We start from the raw sequence: 21,949 nt of genomic DNA, 5'->3' as shown, positions 1-21,949 counted from the left end.
TCAAAACGTTTGTACTTTTCCTCCCCAAATTAAAGATATGCAAATGTTTTATACAGAAGTAACTTGCGTAACATTTCAGATCTAGATACTTTTTATACTTTGAGTTGTCCTCCAAGGAGACCAGAAGGGAAAATGTAACCTATCTAGGGCTTTTTAACATTTATTATTATCATCACCATGACAGGAGTCAACTTTTTCTGGTTGAAAACCAACTGCCATAATACACAATTCTTCTAAATTATAAAAGTAGTTATTACACACATCTGTTTCAGCAAATCTATAAAATCAGCAGCCAAGATCTATCTCGGCTTTACCCACCCTTCCTTTTCCTGGTGATAATAAATAAGTATATTTTTTAACATGCGTGGTTCCTACAGGATATGATGAAAAAATGAATGTTTCTACATGAGTCAGCTTTTCCTTATTTTATCAATGTGAGATTTTCTTTTTTTTTAGAAAAAATATTTACTTAAACAGTGCAGGTAACAAATAAAACGCATGGTTAAATCAACATATTGTTACAAATATGGTTCAGGTGAAAGCAGAACTGGATTAACTAAGAATTATGATTATGAACTTCCAAGGACAGGTTTGGCTTTGCATGGAGTTGTGACTAGACATGCATGCGGGTGGGTTCAGTCCAAGACTGCCTTTCATGGGAGGCATTGTGGGCGGGGATTGGAGAAGTGGGCGAGGAGTAGGCGTGGCCATGTGCCATCTCCCTACTGGGTGAAAGAAGAAGTGGACCCATAGACCCTTGAAAGTAAGGCTTCACCCGGAGACGCCAGGTCAAACCTGGAGAGTTTCTAGCTATGGCCATTGTAGTGCGTATATGTGATGTGCAACAAATTCAACAAGAGTGCAAGAGTCCTCCAAGACATTAAAGTCTAGGAGATTAATGTAATAATAATCTAAACAGTGGGTTCCAGACAAAGCCTGGGTCTACAGAGTTTTCAGAAGAAGAACAGTGGGTAGAATGAACAGACCAACCTGTTTTATTATATTTTTGTTTCATTGATACAACTCTTTATTATTCAAAGCTAAACCTTAAAGTCTTCCATATGATCTAGAAGCTCAGTCGGTACGGCTGAGGATCACGTTCATCAGTATGTGTAACTAGTGATTCTATACCTTTCATTTTTCTAAGTAGGCTATAAAATGAATCTATGTAACTATCTTGGCTTGTTGATTCCCGAATCCTAACAAAAACTATACCTTCTTTTCTTTGTTACGATCTCCAGCAGGACATCAACCAGCTAATGCAGTGGAACATATTACCCTATTACCTCTAAGCCAGGCATTGAACTGTAAGATTTGCATAGATTAAGTCTGTTAACTGTGGAATATTTGCAACAAGTGAAAAATACACATAGATTAAGCTAATGATTTCCTCGTTATGTATCACATATCCATCATACAGACTATATGATTCGTGCTGTTGGGCAACGCAAGTGGAAAACAGATTTATCTTCGCTAAATATGTGCTTAATTTAGTGTGGGACAAGTAATCAATACTGGAAAATAAAACAGTATGGAACGCTGTAAGAGCCCAATCATAGAAAAATGGTGCACGTAGAAATTTAAGTCACTCAGACTGGTTTGAAAAAAGGCTTAAAGCTCATCTTATGTCAGAGTTCCAAAGAGCCTAAATAGGTGAGTATGACCTCAGAGTTCTTTAAGACGACTTTATATCAGCTGCCATCTTTCTTTTAACCCATTGGGATAATAATCATACATTGATGCGCAGAGCTATTACGAGTGTCATAATGTTTATGAACTACTTTTAAAGTTAAGATAAACATGTTAGCAAAAAAATAAGATATTACGGGCATTTTTTATATTCTTTTTACTTGTTTGTATCTATGTATAAATACAGACAATTCATTGCATTATAACGGAGGGAGACACATTTTCCATTGGTCACTGGGTTAACTCCCTTCGATCTGGAAGCACCTGTTTCCAGGAACGAGATGACGGACCCGCGTGTTATTACAATGGATATACTGGCTCTGTAAGCCTTATGGGTGTCAGACATACGCAGAGCTATCTTTTAACCGTGCCAAAAGTGGAAGCTACACATTACCAGAGCTCAAACCCAAACCTGCGAATGCATACGGTAAAAATCATTTACGCGGGTGAGAATTACGGGTAATTTTCTATCCCTTGTTCATTAAATATGGCTAAACCTCATGTAATTGCTGCCGCCAATAAAAAGGGAATAAAGGGATCGTAATGCATATGATAGCTAAGAGGACTACCCCCCCCATATGCATTTGCCCCTTTTACCACTGCCCAGGTAATTGCCCAGCAGATGGTGTGCTCATCCGGACACATCTCCTGGCACTTTCAGGGTGATCTTTAATACCTCTTCCCCAATGTGTGGATAACTTCGAACAGCCTCAGTGGCAAGAATTATCAGATCAAGTTACTTCATTGATTTATTTTTTACCCTTTTTAAAGAAGTCCTTTAGTATGTTAATTTCTTTGCTGCATCTGGAACATTAAACTGTCCCTTTAAGCACAGACATAATATGTCCCTTTCTTCAAAAGAAAAAAGATACATTTTTTTATTTTAATTTAAAAAAAAAAGGGTGATGTAACATTATAATAAGTGTCAGAATGTCACCGATCAGCTCCTCTCGGAAGTGGGTGGAAAACTACCAGATGAAGTGGGTGGAGCTACTGCTAAACCACGCCCACTTGTTTCTCCTGTCACTCAAAATAAGTCTTCATCAGCACCAAAAATGATGCATTACAAGGAAACAAATATTCTAGAAGCATGGTTTATATATAACAGCTACCTTTGGTTTCGCTGTATAATGTATAACTCAGATAATAACATAATTGTTTCTACTATTAATACAACGCGGCTGTTGAATGAAAATTACACCCATGCTGGGAATGTTAACAATACAATGGTAATATTTTTTGGATGATTTGGGTTTTTTTCCACAAATGTAGATTATATACAATTAAATGGTTCCTATTAAATTCATTTTCTCTAATTATCTGTTAGTTGGTAAATTGCTCATGCTGGCTGGTAATTTAAGTTTTTTCTCTACATAGCACTATAGCGGAGCAATTAGTTTAAGGCTGACGCTGTGCAGGAGCAGAAAGAAGACACTAATCAAATATTCAGGACTTTCCACCTGCTTATTTATCGTTAACCCCCTCTCTTCCTACCATCGCTGTGTAAATGATAATGCCTTACAAAGCATTTAGTCTTAATGTTTTAAAGATAGCGATCCATTTACTCTACTGTATTAAACACTTTTATAACTAAATGCAGAATACCAGATAACTAAACATTAATTATTCTTTGTCCATGTCAAATCTTGCCTCATTCCCATTTTTTAGAGGGAATGATTAATTGTCATGTGACACAAAAGCAGTCACTGATTGGTTGTTACCAAACTGCTTCTAAAAGGTTTCTTTGTTTTCTAGCTGAGTTTTTGGGGTTTTTTTGCGTAACATACTAGAAGAGTGAGTGCGTGTAAGAAGTGGAACAGCACCTTTAAGAAACAGATTTGCAGTTTGTGTTTTACCACTTGATATAACATCTACATTTTCTTTGTTCTTTATTCTTATTCTGGCCAAACCTCAGGCTGCCTAAATTATTGAACACGTTCCCATTTATTTTTTAATGCTGGAACGTTTTCTGTTGCTGATCCAACACAGAACGATTTACTCAACAAAACAAATGGATGCGTGTAACAGAGCTACAAATCAGGAATTTAAGACGTGCGGCAGGAACGGCTTTATGCTTTAGTAGCAAGAGAGCTAAGGAACACATTGAAATTATGTATATCTTTTTGGCGCGCCATGCCTCCATTATGATTTAGAATTTCCTTTAGTTACAAAAGGGTTAAATACGTCACTAATAGCTGGGTATTCTCACCCAAATTGGGAATTTGTTGCTCCAGGTAGAGCGAATTCAACATCTTAGCTGCTCAATTAACTATTAAAAGGTTTGCAGCTAATTGTTTAGAACATAACCATGAACTGATATATTTCAAGAGAATCCAAATGCTATAGATTCATTTTGATGCTTAACACGTGGCACGTAGTGCAAAGGAATAACATTCCCCTTCACAGAAGATTTCACCAAAGTTAAAGGAAAAGCCATATATATATATATTTAATCATATTACTACGTCTAACAGCCACCGCCACCATCCCTTTCTGCATCAAAAACAAATAAAACAAAAAGATAGAAATAAACGTCCCTCGGCGCATGAATCTATTATATGCAAAGCCCAAACAGCATAATGCAAGAAATTAATCACTAAGGGTCAATGTTCCTTACAGCTCTGGAGCATAAATGGTTAAAACAAAGTGACATTATGTACCTGTAACAATCTAATTTGGAATACCCTGGGCGTTATGAAGTGTAACGTGTGTTCGCCTACTGCTTTGTGTCCTGTAGATGGCGATGTAACACTCTCACAAGATGCGTTTTACCGATTCTATGGAAAATTGCAGTCTTATGTTGCGATTATAACATAATTTTGCCTTTGGATTCGGATGAACGAGCTCCATGTCACAGTAAAATGACTGTAATGCGCTGCAGAGAAATCATGCTAAATGCTGAAAATTGGAATATACTGACATTGCTGGTTTCATGCTTTTGGCAACAGTCATTACTAAACTACATTTATAACCAAAAAAAAAATCATGAAATTGACTTAAAATGAGACAGGCAATCCTGGGCAAAACTATCATCACTGTGGGATTTTGGAAGTGTATTCTCATGGGCTTCACCTACTAACTCTTAGTTTTAGCTACGCATGTGAATGTAAGCTGCATTCAGTAGGTAGGGCTGTTTGATTTTAGTTAAGTTGCTAGAAACATTGTCAAATACGAGGCTCCGCAGTTGCGCTCTGCAGGATTGCTGACTGTTTAGCTGCCCTCTGCTACTCTCCATAGACTTTGTTTCAAACTTAGCTGGATTACAAGCGGCAAAGAAGATGCCACAACGGAATCTCGTCAAATGCAACTGGAGAGTCCGTTTTCAGATACAGCAGAGGTGTATCTCACTTTGCCCATATGATGCTTTGCAGAAACATTCATGGACAACTTTATTTCCGCCCTGAGCTTCCACAGCCAGCTACACCATGTGCTGCATGACCCTTTTTCACGCCATGATGTTCACAGTGTCTTAAGAAGTAGTATTGATGGATCTATGGTGACATCAGCGAGCAGGCACTCAAAGTTTCTACTTTACTTCCGCAGTAGACTCGTGCATTCGGATTCGCTCGATTTGCAAATGTACAGAATTTTGGTAAATTCAACGATTCATACGAAGCCCCGAAAACGAGGCCAGGAAAAAGCTCAGAATTTTCGTATGAAATTCGTGGGCCCTTTTACGTTCTCTAAATGTTTCCTTACCTTCTCTGCCAACCACTTTCGCTTCAACCCACCACTTCTGCATCTTCTGCCCTCTGCTATCTTCCTCGGCATCTCTGAGGACATAACTAGGTGGGAACTTCCGTCAAAATGGCGGCACTTGCAGTGACTTTTCTTTCCCCGATCCTTCAGTCTGGGGAGAGGACGTCATCAAAAGCGCCATCATTTTGCCATAACTTGAGGGGGCGTGCCCGGTGACATCATCTCCTCGATCCTCCAATCAGGGGAGTGGGTGTCACTGAAAGTGCCGTCATATTGTAAACTGACAGATTATTCCATTTGTGGCTTTCTTTTTATACCGCCATAGTCTTATTCCACCAAACCCTTTCCAATTACTAAGAAATAAATGTTCTATAAGCTTATAAGGATAAGCTCCGAGGGATAGGGTCTCAAGGATAGGGTCTCAACCAACCCTGTAGTGAAGGGGACAATATTCATCAGAAATTATTAAAAGTGGGATGAGTAGAAAACTAATGTAAGGATACACGACATGATTGACATCATAAAATTATAAGAAAATATATTAAGTAAATGCTGGTAAAAGAGAATAGTTATCAGATGTATCACAGAATAACTACATTGACATGGGATTCTCCTTTCTTAACCTCACTACCCCATGATGAAAAAGACCCCAGACCTGGAAAAACTGAAAAAAAACAACAACAACGAGTCTGTGCTCCTAAAAAACTTAATTTCCATAATAAAGACATCTGCAACAAGTGGGAAACAATTCAGCTTTCTGATTAAAAGATGGCACGGCCTTCTGGAACCTCGACAAAAAAATACAATTAATAACAAAAATCACTCAAATGGTACATTTTATAGAAAATATTAAATAAAATACACAACTAGGTTGTTTTCCTTATTATCGCACAAAAAAAAATAAGCATTTTTATTTATTAATGAAAAAAACAACATTCTTCGGAGGATATTTAAATTTTCCTGCTTTGTTCATAACCAGATATGCAAATTGTTCAAGTGTTTCAGGGTATTCCGGGGAAGCATTTAGCGTGCTCATTAGGACGGTACTAAATGAGAGCGGAAAAAAAGATTGGGATAAACACAGTGAATATTTTGTGTATCGCATTTAACTGGGACACGGGAAGCAAAGCACCTTATTGCTTTATTGTTTTTCCTAGTTGGGAGTCTGAAGAGATTTTTACTGTTCGAGAATCAACTCTTGATGAAGCCAAGCGGGGGATACCAGTCCATGCTGGGTAAAGAATTTAGGAAACGGGGCTTTAAAGTTTGTTATTGGGAACAGTACAGGTGGCAGAACATTCAATTTGGGGAATTAAAGTAGGCACATTCACTGTTGGAAACGTCTGCTGCTCACCGGATAGAAACACAACTTGCATATGTTTAGAGAACAGAATAATTGCCTTACGGTGTTAACAGCAATGGTCCAGCTTTTCAATAGCGATCTCCTCCGAAATATGTTTTATATTTGCCAAAAACACAGTCGGATCTGGATATTGTTTTATATCTCAAATAACGTCCTTAAAAATGTTATAGAAAAAATCTGGTACTCTCCTACATATATTATAGATCACATATGCCCTAGTTTACTTTAGATTGTAAGCTCATAAGAGCAAGGCCCACAGTCACACTGCTTTCATGCAACATTCATTGCATTTCTTTTTCGTTGTATCATAAGGTATTGCTGTGCCATGGTAGGATTGGATAGAAGGGGTAAAACACAAGCTGAAAATGGTTCAAAGATCTGCCTCCGAAGCCTCAGGCAGTGGCTCCTGCAGTAAGGGTGGGTCTGCCACGGCAGCAGCTCATGCCAGCTCTCCCTCCTTGCAATAATAACATACAGTATACCAGGTAGCAGTTATGTTTATTTTGTATGTTTGTATTTTGCGCTTTCAGGAATTCTAACAATGTTATACGTGTAACTGCATTTTCAACCGGAAAAATAATAAAAGCTACCCACATACTCATTTAAGCGGTTTTTATTGGTTACATTTATATTTTAGATGTGTTTTTAGGTGTTCCACAGCCCCAGAACTATTTCAGGGTTTTTGGAAAGTTTCACTGCTTTGCTCATTTCACTGACGGTTATTAAACACCGGTGTTTACCCAGGTATTCTAATCGTTAAGTATAGGCATCAAAAACAAATTAATTAAGTGTACTAGTTTAACAAGTAAGAGGGGCATGAAGGAACAGGCTGTCTCGGGGGTTAAAGGGGACATTGCCTCCTTTGATCTGAATTGAGTTGGAGAATAGTTGAACTTCGTGGAGTCGTGTCTTCACCATGCAGAACTTCAGCCAGAAGCATTATTTTTCTTTCGCCGCGGCCATTCATCGGCTGTGTGAGTTAGAGAAATAGCATGTATGTGGCTGGTCATTATGTGCAGAGCTAATCAATTTGAACCAGGGAGAGTCTGAACTGTCTTCCTCCTCCAAAGAGAGATGTATGTAAAGGTTGAACACATTTTTTTTCACATTGGGATTTGGGTGGGTTCAAAGGGAACAGTCTAGGGTCCCACACAAACCCATTGATGAAGAATGCTTCTTAAAGTGCTTTGTACGTAAAGTGGCCATGATGGCTGGAGCCTTTATAAACACAATGTATTCTCTACTTACTCGGTGCTCTGAAACTGTTGAAATAGTCATACCAGGAAACCCAAGGTTTGCCCCACAAGGCTCTCAGTTTTTACCCCCAGTCATAGGGTGAAGGCATCTGTTCTTCGGGTCTCTCTGATTTAATGACATATGGGCAGCCTAATATGATTACAGCGGACCTCCTTAGAAGTTCAGGATCAATTGGCTACCACAATCTAGAATGGTCTATGAAATGGTTAATATATGGAAACATTTGTACAGTCAGCTCGTTTAGACGGTTCCCAGGTAGGGTTCATTATAAAGAAACATACACCTTGTGGTTTGCATAGAAACTGTAGGTGTTCAATGCAAATCCTGCATAATAGTTTCTTTTCCAAAAGGAAACATCCATCTGGTTTTTTTCTGGACTGGCTCCAGCTCCGCTCTCCTGCGAGGGAACCCGAGCCGCCGTCTAAATCCATCGCGCGGCACAGTGAGGATGACCAAGAACCGGCAGTGATCACCCCCCCCTCCATCAGCGTGTACAAACACATCTAGTAGCTCCTGGGCTACATGCATGCTGTGATGGAAGCTCTCAATGCACCGCAGGGCAATTCTACACCAACGATGTACAACTGTAAAAACAATTAACGTTCCTTCCGCGAGATGTAGCATAAAAGTAAAAATAAGAACAACCTGAATCAGCAATTGTAAGTCAGCGGAAGAATGCAGTAAGTGATTTTATGTCTGTGATACAGATCAGGAACAGCTCCCAGAATGTAACGTTCTTGATTAATAAAACCGTGTGGAACTTCCACTGCGTAACTTTGCGAGCGAAGAAGCTCTGCTCCGTAGCACAGAAACTTTTGGTTATCAGTGAATCGCAACAGCTTGTCTCCGACGGCAGAACACTTAATCACTTTATTCTCCGAGCATCAATCCCATTCTACCGAAAAGCTTAGAAGGACGATAATATAAAGTAGTATATTTCACAGCATGAAACCATACATTTGGAGAGTTTGAACATTAGTATATTTTTTAATAATCATATTAATAATAATAATAATAATAATAATATTAATCTACCTGCAGTGTCTGTATCATAATTTCACAAAAAAGCACATGCTTTAAAGGGACACTCCAGACATTATATGCACGTTAATGAATATGACAGCCCTTAGGTACGTACGTGGTGCCCCCCTTGCAAATGCAAGAATCTTACCCCACCCTATGCATTTTCCCCTTTGCCTTCCCTCCAGTTATTTTCCATACATCTCCCCGCTTCTCCAGTTTTCCGGGTCAACACCTGAATCCACCTGAAACACCTCTGCTCCCCGCCCATTTCCCCTTTAAATGGGGGTGTTTCCCGTGAAGTCAGTGGGAACGCCCACTGACATCAGTGGGAACGTCCCAGACATCAGCGGAAACGCCCACCGACATCACTGGACAGCCCACCGACATGATAGATTAGAAGCTCTTTCCTGCCGCCGCTTAGCGATTTCAAGCAACCAGCCAGCAATGAGAATCGTTGGACCACAGAAGCGGAGGGCAGCTGCAGCTGGAGTGCTGCAGCTTCATCCTCAGAAAAAATACTTTATTGATTGTTTCTGCGGAATTCATATTAAAGTACTTTAACATGGATTCCTCTTTATTGAAGCTGCCCCCTTACCACTAAACTCAAATATTTATTTATCAAATGGAGCCCCTGTAGCAGATATAAAAGTCCAAGCATCAGCTCTAAGTGTAACTTTAAGCAAATCGGAAATTTTTTTAGGAAATTTTCTTTAATTGTTCACAAACACATTTTCTATTTCCTCGAGCCTGCAGCATACGAATAGATAAATACTGCAAGGAAGACGCTCGTTGCCAAGAAGCGCATTCTCCCTCATGGCTTATTGGTTATGATATAGTTTAAATGTTTTCATAATCTGCATAAGCGAATGAAGACTGGAGGGTTCCCAGTCGCACTGTTAAAGGGGCATTTACTGTTAGCGGCAAGTACACCATCTGGAAGGAAATCTCCGAATGCACATCTGGTGCGATATGAATTACCGTTAATATATAGTCATAGCAGGATGTTAATGTACTGTTAATGCCAGCGTGGAGCTCAAAACAGAGCTGCAAATCTAACGATATTAAAAATGGAATTCTGCAGGATATTTTCACACAATATAACAGTGGATATAAAAAGAATTACTTATTTGTAAGGCTTGAAATGCATAACTCCATACAGATATAATGTGAATCGATTCACGTAGATAATTATAGAAAAACATAGAATATGACGACCGTTCAGCCCGTCTAGTCTGCCCATTTTTCCTGCTATAAAGACCTGAGAACTCTCTGGGTTTGACCCGGAGATTGCCGGGTGAAGCACCGGTTTTCTGGGTCAAGACCGGAATCCTCCAGGTCGCGGAAGCGGGGTCTTTACACGCCCCGCTCCCCGCCCATTTTCCATTTAAATGGGGGTGTTTCCCGCTAACATCGGTGGGAACACCCCTGACGTCAGTGGAAATGCCCCTGACATCAGCATGTCATGGGACCGCCCGCTGACGTCAGTGGGCAGTCCTGGCCACGTGCCGCAAGGGAAGGCTCCCGGTAGCCGGAGCCCAGAAGTTCCCAGGTATGCTTAGACCTGAATCAGTCGTTGGTCTTGTCTTAGATTCAGTATAGCTTTATGCCTATCTCATGCATGTTTCAATTCCACAGTTTTAGTCTCTACCACTTCAGCTAGGAGGCAGTTCCACACGCTCAGTAAAATAATTGGTTTTCTTTAGAGATGTACATGACAATAAGCACGTTCCGTTCGTATTAGGATGCATAACCCAAAATTTCAGGTGTCAGGACCACCTACCCACCATAACCAGAGACACAGTAAAAACACAATGTGGCGACATGGAACCTGAAACTGAGCTATGTCCTGGACTTAAAATCAGGACTGCCCCTTCAAACCCAGACCACTTGGGAAGTATGATGATGCTAGCAGCAACCTAAATATTCCGTCTCCTTTTTTTTTTTTTGCAGCCTCCCCATGAATATGAATGAACATATGTGAATATATATGCAAAGCACCACGTCTTATTCCACTGCCTGTTTGATAAAATCAAATTGAAATACAAATTCAAATAAAAAAAAAAAATCAGGCATAATTGTTTTTATGTTGGCTTGATGTATCTATAAAAAAAATCTCGCGGCTTTTGATTTATTTAATGCTCGGCACTAATGTAGAACCGAAATCGTATTAACCCAATCCTAGAAACAAATAAAAATGCCAGCAAATCTTATAAACTGGAGTTACATGTTAATTATACAAAATAGGTATGTTTCCGTCTTAGCAGGTGTATTTAATTTATGGTGAATAAAATATACATATATAATATATACATATATAATATATACATATATACATCAGCATCCTTCTCTCTCCTTGAGATCATCACCATTCCCAAAGTTCCCATAATCATACCATATTATTGTGCTGTTATGTCTTTTACCAACATAATTCTTCATAATATATTATTTTACATACTCGCATACTCTCCGATACATATTGGGGTTTATTCACCTACAGAGCCCTTAACAATTCTGCACCCCCCTATATATCTTTGCTTCCATCCAAAGACACCCTTAACAGCCCTCTTTGATCCTCTCATGACCTTCATCTCCTCCCACCATTACCTCTTTCCACTTCCATATTCAGGATTTGCCCCATGCTGTACTTCGTCTCTGGAATCCCCCCATAAGTCTAAAGCTCTCTGAAAACCCACCTTTTTCGAGAAGCGTACATCCCTTCCACCTAACACCTTCAGCCATCATCCTCATGAAGCCATCTGAATGACCAACAACCTCTACAGATCATCGAGACCCAACCAACTCAACCCCATCCAAGAAGTCCTCTCCAACTGTTCCATTTCCCCTCCAACCACCTCTATTCCTTTCGTACCCGTATCTGTCAACATGTGTGATTTTACATTATTTGACTGCCTCTTAGTGTAAATCTTTGATCATTAATTATACCACAATCCTGTTTTTTATTAGCTCAAAGAGACAAAGTAGCCTGACAAAGGTTTACCTACCGTACTGGCACCGTGGCCCTTGGAAGCCGGACGGACAGAGGCATAATTGGGAAGCGCCTTCGACGCAGTTTCCTCCATTGAAACAAACACCGGAGCTGCACGTCGCTGAAAGAGACAATATAAAAACTGAGTGCCTTTTTCCCCAAATTCATATCAAACAGACGTTCTGGATTTCCATGTTATAGAGGCATTTTGTAGAACTATTTGTGAAATTGTACACTGGATCTTATTTGTCACATCGGCCCTGAGTAAGCTAAAACATCAATCTTTTTTTGTGTATTTTGATATATTTGTTGGAATATAATTCTAGGCAGATTGTCGAGAGGCAGATGCTGCTCCCCAAATTATATTACAATGTAAAGAAGAACCGAATAGTAAATAGGAATGGTTTTTGACTGATGGCCTGGTAAGGAGAAGCTATAGATGTCTGCCAACATACTCCCTCTCTGCGGGTTTATATGGGAGTTTATTTATGAATAATAAGAGTTTATCCCATGTTTGACCTTGAAAAGGAAAAATAAATATAAGGGCCGTATCTTTGAATAAATCTACAGAATTAGTGTGAGTCTCCATACCAAGGACAAGATTCCTTTCAGCATGAAATGAAATTCTGATGGAAAAAATCCCAATCGTAACATTATATTGATAGACTCGGGAGCATTTTTCTAGAAGCCGGTGCTCAGTATGGTGTGTAATATCTGCAACCACAGCCTATTACATTTACGCCAAATGAGGGTCCCCCCCCCCAACTTTTTGACGTTTTTCTTTCGTGACTAAAGTCAGCTTTTCGCAGTGCAAATTTCTTCACATTTCCACATATGAAAAGAAACTCAGTCATGGCCTGCATGCTTTGTAGGCCTCAGTGTCTAGCGACCACATCACCCATTAATGTGGTCACCCTAGGTATAGGATATGACATCATACCGAGGCACCCACTGGGTGCGTATGACATGTCTGATTAGATCGGTGGGGTCCATCACTTCATTTTCCATGGTGTCTCAAGGTGCTCTTCCGTCTGCATTAAAGCACATACTACACTATTCTATTAAAAGTAGGAGAAACCTGTATTCCAACTTCACTTTAAATCCATGCCAAAGATTTAGGGAGCCGCGATGCAGAACATTTGATCCTAAAAAATCCCCGAGACGTATCATCTTGCGCTAAGACAAAGGATGCTGTGTGCTGCTCCATTCCCAGGCTCCGAGGATTATAAATGCATGGTTTTCATTACATCCTAACCTTTGATTGATGTTAAACACATTGATTTCATTTTAAAGATCTGCAGCTTACGAAGGTCTAATGAATAATTTGCTCTGTTCTAATATATATATATATATATATATATATATATATATATATATATATGGCCAGTATCAGTCTATAGTTTCCCACCCTCTATCTGTGGACCTTACTTTCATAGAAAACAACTAAGCTTTATCTCATCTTCCCAAAGTCTGCCTTTTGTGGATTCCTCAAATGCAAAATTTGGCAATTTTTGACCGTCGCCAACAGTAATCCCCATTTGCGGGATTCTTCCAAATGGATAAATACATCGTAGCCTTTGGCCACAATTTTACAGCCAGCAGCGTTCATTTCTGTAAATATTCTGTAGATTTATGGCCACATTCGCAGATGACATAGAAGAGTGATGCTAATTGTCCTCCCAACCTTAAAAACTTGTTTCTGAGGAAAAAAATGGTTTTCTGACACTTTAACCAATAAATCAATAAAGGCCTGTTTGAAACGAAAATCGAAATGGAGATTCATGTGTATGAGTATTGGCATGTCTACCCGGTCCTTTTCTTTACAGAGAATCGTATCTTACGCAGTCAGACATCTTCATTGTCTTCATTCGCTACTGCTGAAATGCGCCAGGAGTTAAGATGGCTGCTCCCATAGTATATACATTTATTTCATGTTATTTTAATGGACAAAACAAGGACATTTCTGTGTGACCCCAAACTTTTGAAAGGTACTGCATATATATATATATATATATATATATATATATATATTTATATATAGATCCTACAAAACGTACATCATACAGCAAGAGCTTCCTTTAATACTGAATACAGTCGTAGCTGGATGTGATTTTTTTGTCAGACAGTGAACTGTTTTCCTAATTCAAATCCACCTCTTCAAAATGCATAAACCCAAATCTATTTTTATTGCAGAAAAATAGCACGGTTGCCAATGTTTTAAAATTGTTCATAAAAAAAAACCGAGGGCTTCTGTAACGAGCCAAAACAAGGAGAAACAAAAAAAAAATGGCGATGTGGCCAAAAACTAATTGGTGTTCTTGGCAGAAAATATTGCAGGACTTAATAATACATTAATATTATGAAGGGCTTCCAAGAAGCCGAAAAACTACGACCACGACTCGGCTTTACTCAGAACTCTTAATTGCTTTACAGCTGGCACGGCGGAGAATGAAATTCAGAAACTATATCGGCTGCTAAGCTCTTAGGAAGCCTTCTTTGACCTCCCTGTTGGAAGTTTTTGGTGTCGGCAGGGATGTATTTACCTTCCGGCCACCGCCTCCGCGCCGCTGGACACCGGGATATGATGTCATATAACAGCACCCCCTTTTTAAGGAAGTGTAGCGAAACTATGGAGGACTGTACCGACTTCACAAAGCCCTCCATGGGCCTGTTGGGTAGATCAGTCATCTCCCTTTTAACCCTCTCGTTTAGTCTATGCAGCAGAGGGGCTTTCGAGACCCTGGACCTGCCACCCTAAGGCCTAGCCCAGAATATATCACTGAGTATAAGCGTGAGTGAAGATAAAAAAGTGTTCCAGCATGCTGCCAGCTGATCTACTGAGAGATCATCTTGCCAGCATGCAGGGGAAAAAAGCCTGATTTTACTTATTTTTACTATTTTTTTGGCATATATGGGGAAACAATGTGAAGCAATAAGTTTGTTTTTTGTTATTACGTTTACCGTGAGATCATGGGATAAGATGCTGACATGCAAAACCTGGAGGGTTCCGGGTGTGTAACTATCACATCACAAAGATTCTATTGTAATGACTCCCGGTAGCATCCAAATGACTCTAATAATAATCCTTATAATTAGCAATTTCTTAGCATATTGGGATATCAGAAAATCAGCGCATAATATAAAGGAGTCAGCTCTCTCTACTGTGCAATCCTAAGAACGTCCCGAGAACAGAGTCAAATCTTTGGCACTCGGGGGTTAAATACAGAACGTTCCCAGGTTAATTCCCAAATTATATATAATAGGAAATTGGCCGAAAAAATAAGTGCTGCTTACTTAATTTCTTTGTGTTTCTACTTCCAAGATTCATCATATTAAAATCTCGGTAGCATTAATGACGTATGAACGTGCATGTTTTACCGCTATGCTTCTCCTGTCATCGTTAACCATAAATGATGACAGATTTTACAAGCTGATGGGATTTAGAATATCAGAAGCAAATGAAATGTGTGCTGAAGCAAACTCTCGAACATGGTTATAATCCTTGGGATGTCATTGTCTGCTTTATTGAAGTAGTAATGAGTATATTACAAGTCGGACGCTCGGCATTTGAGGCAGAGACCGGCTAAAACCTAATTGCATAATTGTATCTTTGCTCAGAGAGAAAACTGGTTTACCGTTCTTCTCGGGGGTATCCAGTAAACATGTGAAATAAGAACCCCCAGCGCTGTATAAAGTTATAACCCCCAGCGCTGTATACAGTAATTTACCCCCACCGCTATATACATAATTATAACCCCCAGCACTTTATACAGTAATATAACCCCTCAGCGGTGTATACAGTAATAATCCCCAGCACTGTATACAGTAATATAACCCCCACCGTTGTATACAATACTATCGGTCGGCATTGACAACAACCTTGTTTTATCTCATTTTGTTTTAATAAGCTCCCTTTCTGTGCAGACCTGGAGGCGGCCATTGTTGTCAGTCATGTGATGATTTGGTGACTTTCACTACTTAAACACCACACTGAGCTGATACTTAATGGCAATGCTAACAGAGTCCTTTCCTCCATAGACTTTCATTAGTCATCCATTTATGAGTATCCAGTTGTATGGTTAAGACTGAGCTATTCTATTATATCCCACAGGCAGTATGATAAGGACTCAGGGTGCTTGTCTAGTAGATTGGGGTAAGATATCAGCACCTAGAAATGGCTGATTTGCAGAAAGCAGCACAGTTATATTTGCTCTCTGAACCCGAAGATTAGCCTGTGCTAATATTCTGTAGCATATGGTCCATTACCCTTTTTTTGTGCTCCAAAGAAGGAATGAGTTTTTGATGAATAAAGACGCTTGGTCCTGATGGGGGGGCAGTACATTTAAATTACAAAAAAAAAGATAAAAGGTTTCTTCAAATATTATCGCATTGAGCCCAGTTGTGAAGGACATACTCCAGCTCTGAAGGACACATCCCTGACTCAGAAGAGGCTGTCTGATACTTAAACCAGAACCTGCATGGGCACCGGGTTGAAGGACAACGTTCTTCTCTTACGTCCGGAGAAAGACGTGGAGAAAGACGGAAAGTGACCCAGAGAGGCAGAGCTTCGGACTCCGGGTCAAAACCCGGAGAGCTGGCAGATATGATTATATGCCTCGATGTGACTAACAGTTGTTTTTCTCCTGATGCTTCTGATCACTGCCAATCTTTCAAATGCATCATTTAGTTCTAATGTTCCAATCACCGTAGTAAATGGATATGCGCTCATTGCAAGATTCTAAACCAGCAATCGGTGTATTAATACCAACACTTATCCAGAGAAAGGTTTTCTGAGGACAGTCTTTAAAAAATACTTCTACACACGGTTTGGCGAGATACCTCTGATTTGAAAACATCTTGCTCATATTTCCTTGCTGGATTTACATTTAGATAGAAGCATACCACACAAATAAATAAAGTAAAAACACTTCCATGTGTGAATATCTTACAGAGGCTAAACTTCTCGGGTAATAGTTTGTAAAAGTATTTTCCAAAACTTAGCAAGTGTTTTCGTTAAACTTTTATTATTATTTTTTTTTGTATTAAATAATAATGGCTTATTTACAGATTAGTTATTTTCCTGTAGCCGTGAGCCACCAGTCTTTGACGTCAAATTTTATGTAAATAAAGGATGATTTCCAACTCTTTGATAATAATTAAAGAGGATCACTATTTGGGGCATCACTGAAAAGTTTTAGGGGTTGAACGGGGATGACTAAGTGGCCCGCTAAATGACGCGTGACCACCTGCTGGATATGCGCTTTGGTGGTCTTCCACCATGCGGAGTAAGGGTACATATACAGCGCTATCAGCTAATACACGAGCCGAGACGCCCGGGTACTTGATGTAGCATTCGAGCAGAAAGGGCATAAAACTGATGGAACCAGGCAGTTAGAGAGAAAAGCCAAAGGTTTCTCCCCATTGGGGTGATAAAGAAAAGCCCCGGTGGATCAGCAGTCAGCCCCTACACCCTGTGCCCATGGGCCATATCCCTCAAGCTCCCAGCTATGTTCATAAAAAGTAGAATCTTCCGTTGCCCCGAGTGTAAAGAACCATTCTTTCCTTCTAGAAAGTAAAACGAAGCAGATTATATTCACAACAAAACGAATCAACAAATGTTAATTGAAACCGCTAACTTAATACAGACAGCCATTATGTCTTCACATTTCCAAGATATATATATATATTTTTTTTTTATAATTGTTTCTTTTTATAATTTACTTTAAATTGAAGCAAATAATGAAAACGCCGGGGCAATTTTCTTTTCTTTGTTTTAAAAAGCCGTGGAAACAGAGAGAAGAAGAGAAAACGCAGGACGGAAAGACGTTTTTAGTCCGACGGCGCGTATCACTGCAGGTGCCGACTCTTCTTTAGAAATAAAAATTCTGCTTTAATGCAATTGTCATGGTGATTTCCATGCCTAAAAACATTCATCAAAAACCGAATGCGCCAGAGATTCACTCACTTGAAAATAAGCAAAATAAATTACGAGAAAGTAATTCATTTCCCGCGCCGATATTAAAATTCCATTAATTCGAGAGCAATGCCTGCTACTTAATATAGCTGTAAACTGCTAGCGTGTCTGTCATGATAATAAAAAAATATTGCACCTTTCCTTGCCTAAGTCGCTCCGAAAAAGGTGCGAACATTTTCTTATGGCGCTGTAATCAGTAATTTGTAATTTGTTTCTGTGCGTCCGCAGGGCCCAATTCATTGCTTAAAAAGGGATGGTCCCACTGGAAAGATAATGGATAATGTGAAATGAGGTATAATACCGTTGTAAAGTTCATTGCGTGCCCCTAAGCAAAGAAAGCATTATGGTACAAGATGCAATGAGGATTCTACAAATTACTACAAAGCATACCCAGGGCGGCTACAGACCTCCGGATACATCGAAATCCTATAGATTTCACTGACACCTCGTTTAAGCAATATATTTATGTGTTATAAATCTTTCACTGGTTTTATCGTCCCTATGGACTACAGCTAAAACATAAAAGATCAGACAGTTCTCTACAATCAACGGCATCCATGAAAGGACAATGTGAGTTACCAGTAAGGCTGGCCCTAGCACTTTATGGCCAGCAGGATGACGTTGGTGAGGCCAAAGAATGGATATGTGATCGGTTTCTATGCTGGAGCGTCAGATCTGGTCAGTATGGGGGCGTTGATGGCCAGCAGCCCACCAGGTATTTACCCGATGTGCCAGGTGGCTGGTCCAAGCCCTGTAACAAGTTACAGGTTCAGGAAGCCTTTGAAGGTGACCCAGTTGGGTTGCCTTTACTGGCCTTTTTTCTTGTGGGACGAATATTTCACATGTACACGTATAGGTCTGCTTGGAAATATAGTATTGTAATGTCCATGAGGCACTTTTTGGTTGTGGGAGATATGAATATACCCGGGAACTTTCTAGCTCCAGCTACCGGGAGCAACCCCCCTTGGGGATGCAGATAGGAGGCCGCTGTTGTCAGGTGGCGACCCCGCTGTAGTCGTGTGTGGTCCCGCTGATGTCAGCGGGTGGTTCCTCTGACATTGTGTGGTGGGACATCATGGAACACACGCCATCATTGGAGGGGAAGTGGGTGGGGACTGGGGTGGAGTTTCCCAGTAGTGACCCAGAGACCCTTAGATATATGAGGAGGCTTAAAGTCAACACTTACCAATCATACGCATTCAGTATTTTTCAATATTTCTCATAATAATTATGCGCAGCCACCTTCAAGATATTTAAATTTAATATCATTATTCTTGATATTATTGATAATTTTGAATAGAAATTTTGTTTTTTTTTGAGTGGCGGGCACCAGCATTGCACACTCCTTTATATGGTTGTGCGCTATAAATCTTTGCAAACCATATTCACTCCCACGAAAATCTAGCACCGGATGGACAGAAAGATAATAAAAAAGGAAGAAGATGTACTTAAAAAACTTTGGAAAAAAAAGCATGTACGTGTTTATACAAGTTTTACTTATTATCGTTGTTCAGCCCCGGAGCGATCTCTCGGACAGGCATTCTGGGAATACAGAAATCTAGACAGCTTTATTAAATTTCCCCCGTACTGGAGTTTGCAGTCTGATCCCATTCCCTGGGTTTCTAAAACGCACACCCGTGGCAGCTTTGAGTACCGACTGTTTTTCTCCCATCATTATTTGTTGGGGAATGGTGATCTCTCGTAGAGCGTTGACATTCTAGCCAGATATATTAATCCTTGACGGTTCCTACGACGTTGCTTCTGTTTAATGACAATGAGTGACAATGCAGGGGAAGCTTGGTCTTACTAGGGGTATAAGTTTTGTGCCTGAGGCTGCTGTAAATATTTTGGTCATGTGCCAAAACGGCAGAACTTACATGTGTATCGATTTATGAATTAGAAATATTTGGAAAAAGAGAATTGGTTCTATCGCTCACCATCCATCTGAGAAGTAAGGGGATTTAAACGCGCATGGGACAAGCATATGGCTCCTGAATCTAAGACGAGACCAACGACTGATTAAGGTTTGAGCCAATACCAGTGGCGTATTTACCTTGGGCGCCATTGTTGTGATGACATTGTATCAAGAGAAGAACAGGTCTTCTCCCAGATGCTCCCAAAATTCTAGTTCTCAGCACCTGGACACTGAAAATCTTACAAAGAACAATTTTTGGGGCAAAACCCCTGATAATTACGCTAACCAGGAGCATGCGCATCAGCAGATGATTAGTAGCTGTATGCAGTGTGATAAGATAACGTGCTCAAGATGGACCAATTTCATTCATCTAACTGAAACATAGAAACATAGAATCTGACGGCAGATAAGAACCATTCGGCGCATCTTCTCTGCCCATTTATTTGGCTGCGAAGACCTTAATCAGTCCTTGGTCTCGTTTTCACTTATCCCATGCATGCTCAAGTCCTCTTACTGTATTAACCTTTGCCATTGGGAGGTTGTTCCACGTATCTACCACCTTCTCAGATACTAATCGTTTTGTCAATGGAGGTAATTTCTCAACTAATCTCAATCCTTTGGATGCCATTGGTGATTTCTCATGCCTGATGAACGCAGAGGGTTAAATATGAACTATCGAAGAGTTTTGATCGCCATGAATTGATGGCTCAGCGTGACATAATGTAGTTTAGTAATACACAGAGCTGTGCTCACATTCAGCTAATAGGATTGGCATTTAGAAACAGAGTGTGCCGTTACAAATCAATTTCTAATCCAGCTCCGAGGGCAAATGACTAATGTTATTTCTCCCCGTTATAACACCTCCGTGTACGCTGTTCAGATGCAGTCAGTGCAAACATTGACATTGAACATCTTCCTTGGGGGTTGTGGACACATAAGGATTTTTTTCATGCGGCTTGGTGAATTTTTCAAGGTCGGCTTGAGCTCTTTATTGAAAAGTCCATTTAAATGGTGAAGAAGCATTAGAAACGGATGTGTTTCTCATCCCATGTGATGCGCCTTTTTCTTTTATTGAACCCTAAGGTGCAAGTTTTCTCCATATCTCATGGTGTGGGTTAAAGAAAGGGGCCACCAGGGGCCACAGAGGATCACCAGATCCCAAGTACCGTTCTTCTGGAGCAGCACTACCCAAGGGGATATGCAGCCCCTTCTTTCCTTCTCTGGCCAAAAGGATCTTCTTGCCCCCCCACTGAGTTATTGATCTTTTATGAATCACCTATTGGTTTAAAATTGTGTCAAAAGTCACAGAGTACAGGTTTTCTGTCTGCGTTAACCAACGCACAAGGTCATAGTGCAGATCGTGTCTTCATGGTTCACAAAGAACACAAGTCAGAACAAGTTCCAAAAAATACCTAACTTTTTGTAAGGATTCCCAAAGACTTAACCCCTTTAGTGGATTGCACAAGTCCTGTAGCACTTCGAGAGTTAAAATCCTAGGCTCACTAAGTGCATTACTACAGACCTTTGGACCCAAAAAATTAGCCGAAATACCATTTAATTAACACGATGAAGTGGAAGGAATACGTTTCCAAGCACTTTTATACTTTGTACATGAAAGAACAAGAGTTCTTGTAAGTTTTTGGTATAGACCAAGAATTGGTGCATTTTGTAATAAGACACATCATATATTCTGAACATTACAGTGTAATGAATTCAAGTACACAGCTCTGTACATGCCAGCTGTCTACTCTTCTGGGCCAGTATACCGATCAGGCTGGCCATCTGGCACACCGGGCAAATGTTCCAGCCGCAGATCAGGTGCTGCAGCGTTCGGTCAGCGGCTGGATATGCCAAGCCACGTGCTGCGTAAGCCTAAAAACATAGCGTGCGTCCACATTTACATCATCAGCTGGCCGCTGGGCAAGGGCCATCTAGCCACAACGGACCGGCTACCTGGACTAAAAAACAATGTCTGGATACACAAAGCAAAAATAGGATGCACAGTTTCTCTTTTTTTGGCAGTCCCATCATCACACGTGACTA

At 40.1% G+C, this 21,949-nt stretch overlaps 1 protein-coding gene across 1 annotated transcript in view; it reads right to left on the bottom strand.

Moving 5' to 3' along the window:
• Window positions 1-21,949, bottom strand: part of MEGF6 (multiple EGF like domains 6) — a 137,328-nt gene that overhangs the window by 84,328 nt on the left and 31,051 nt on the right. Inside the window, exon 4 of the mRNA XM_053451686.1 lies at window positions 12,034-12,138. Coding sequence (XP_053307661.1) covers window positions 12,034-12,138 — 105 coding nt within the window. The remainder of the gene's footprint in view (window positions 1-12,033; window positions 12,139-21,949) is intronic.

Source organism: Spea bombifrons, chromosome 12 (assembly GCF_027358695.1).
Source record: "Spea bombifrons isolate aSpeBom1 chromosome 12, aSpeBom1.2.pri, whole genome shotgun sequence".
NCBI classification, from domain to species: domain Eukaryota; kingdom Metazoa; phylum Chordata; class Amphibia; order Anura; family Pelobatidae; genus Spea; species Spea bombifrons.
Note: the sequence above shows the minus strand (reverse complement) of the source record. Positions and strands in the feature narration are given on the sequence as shown.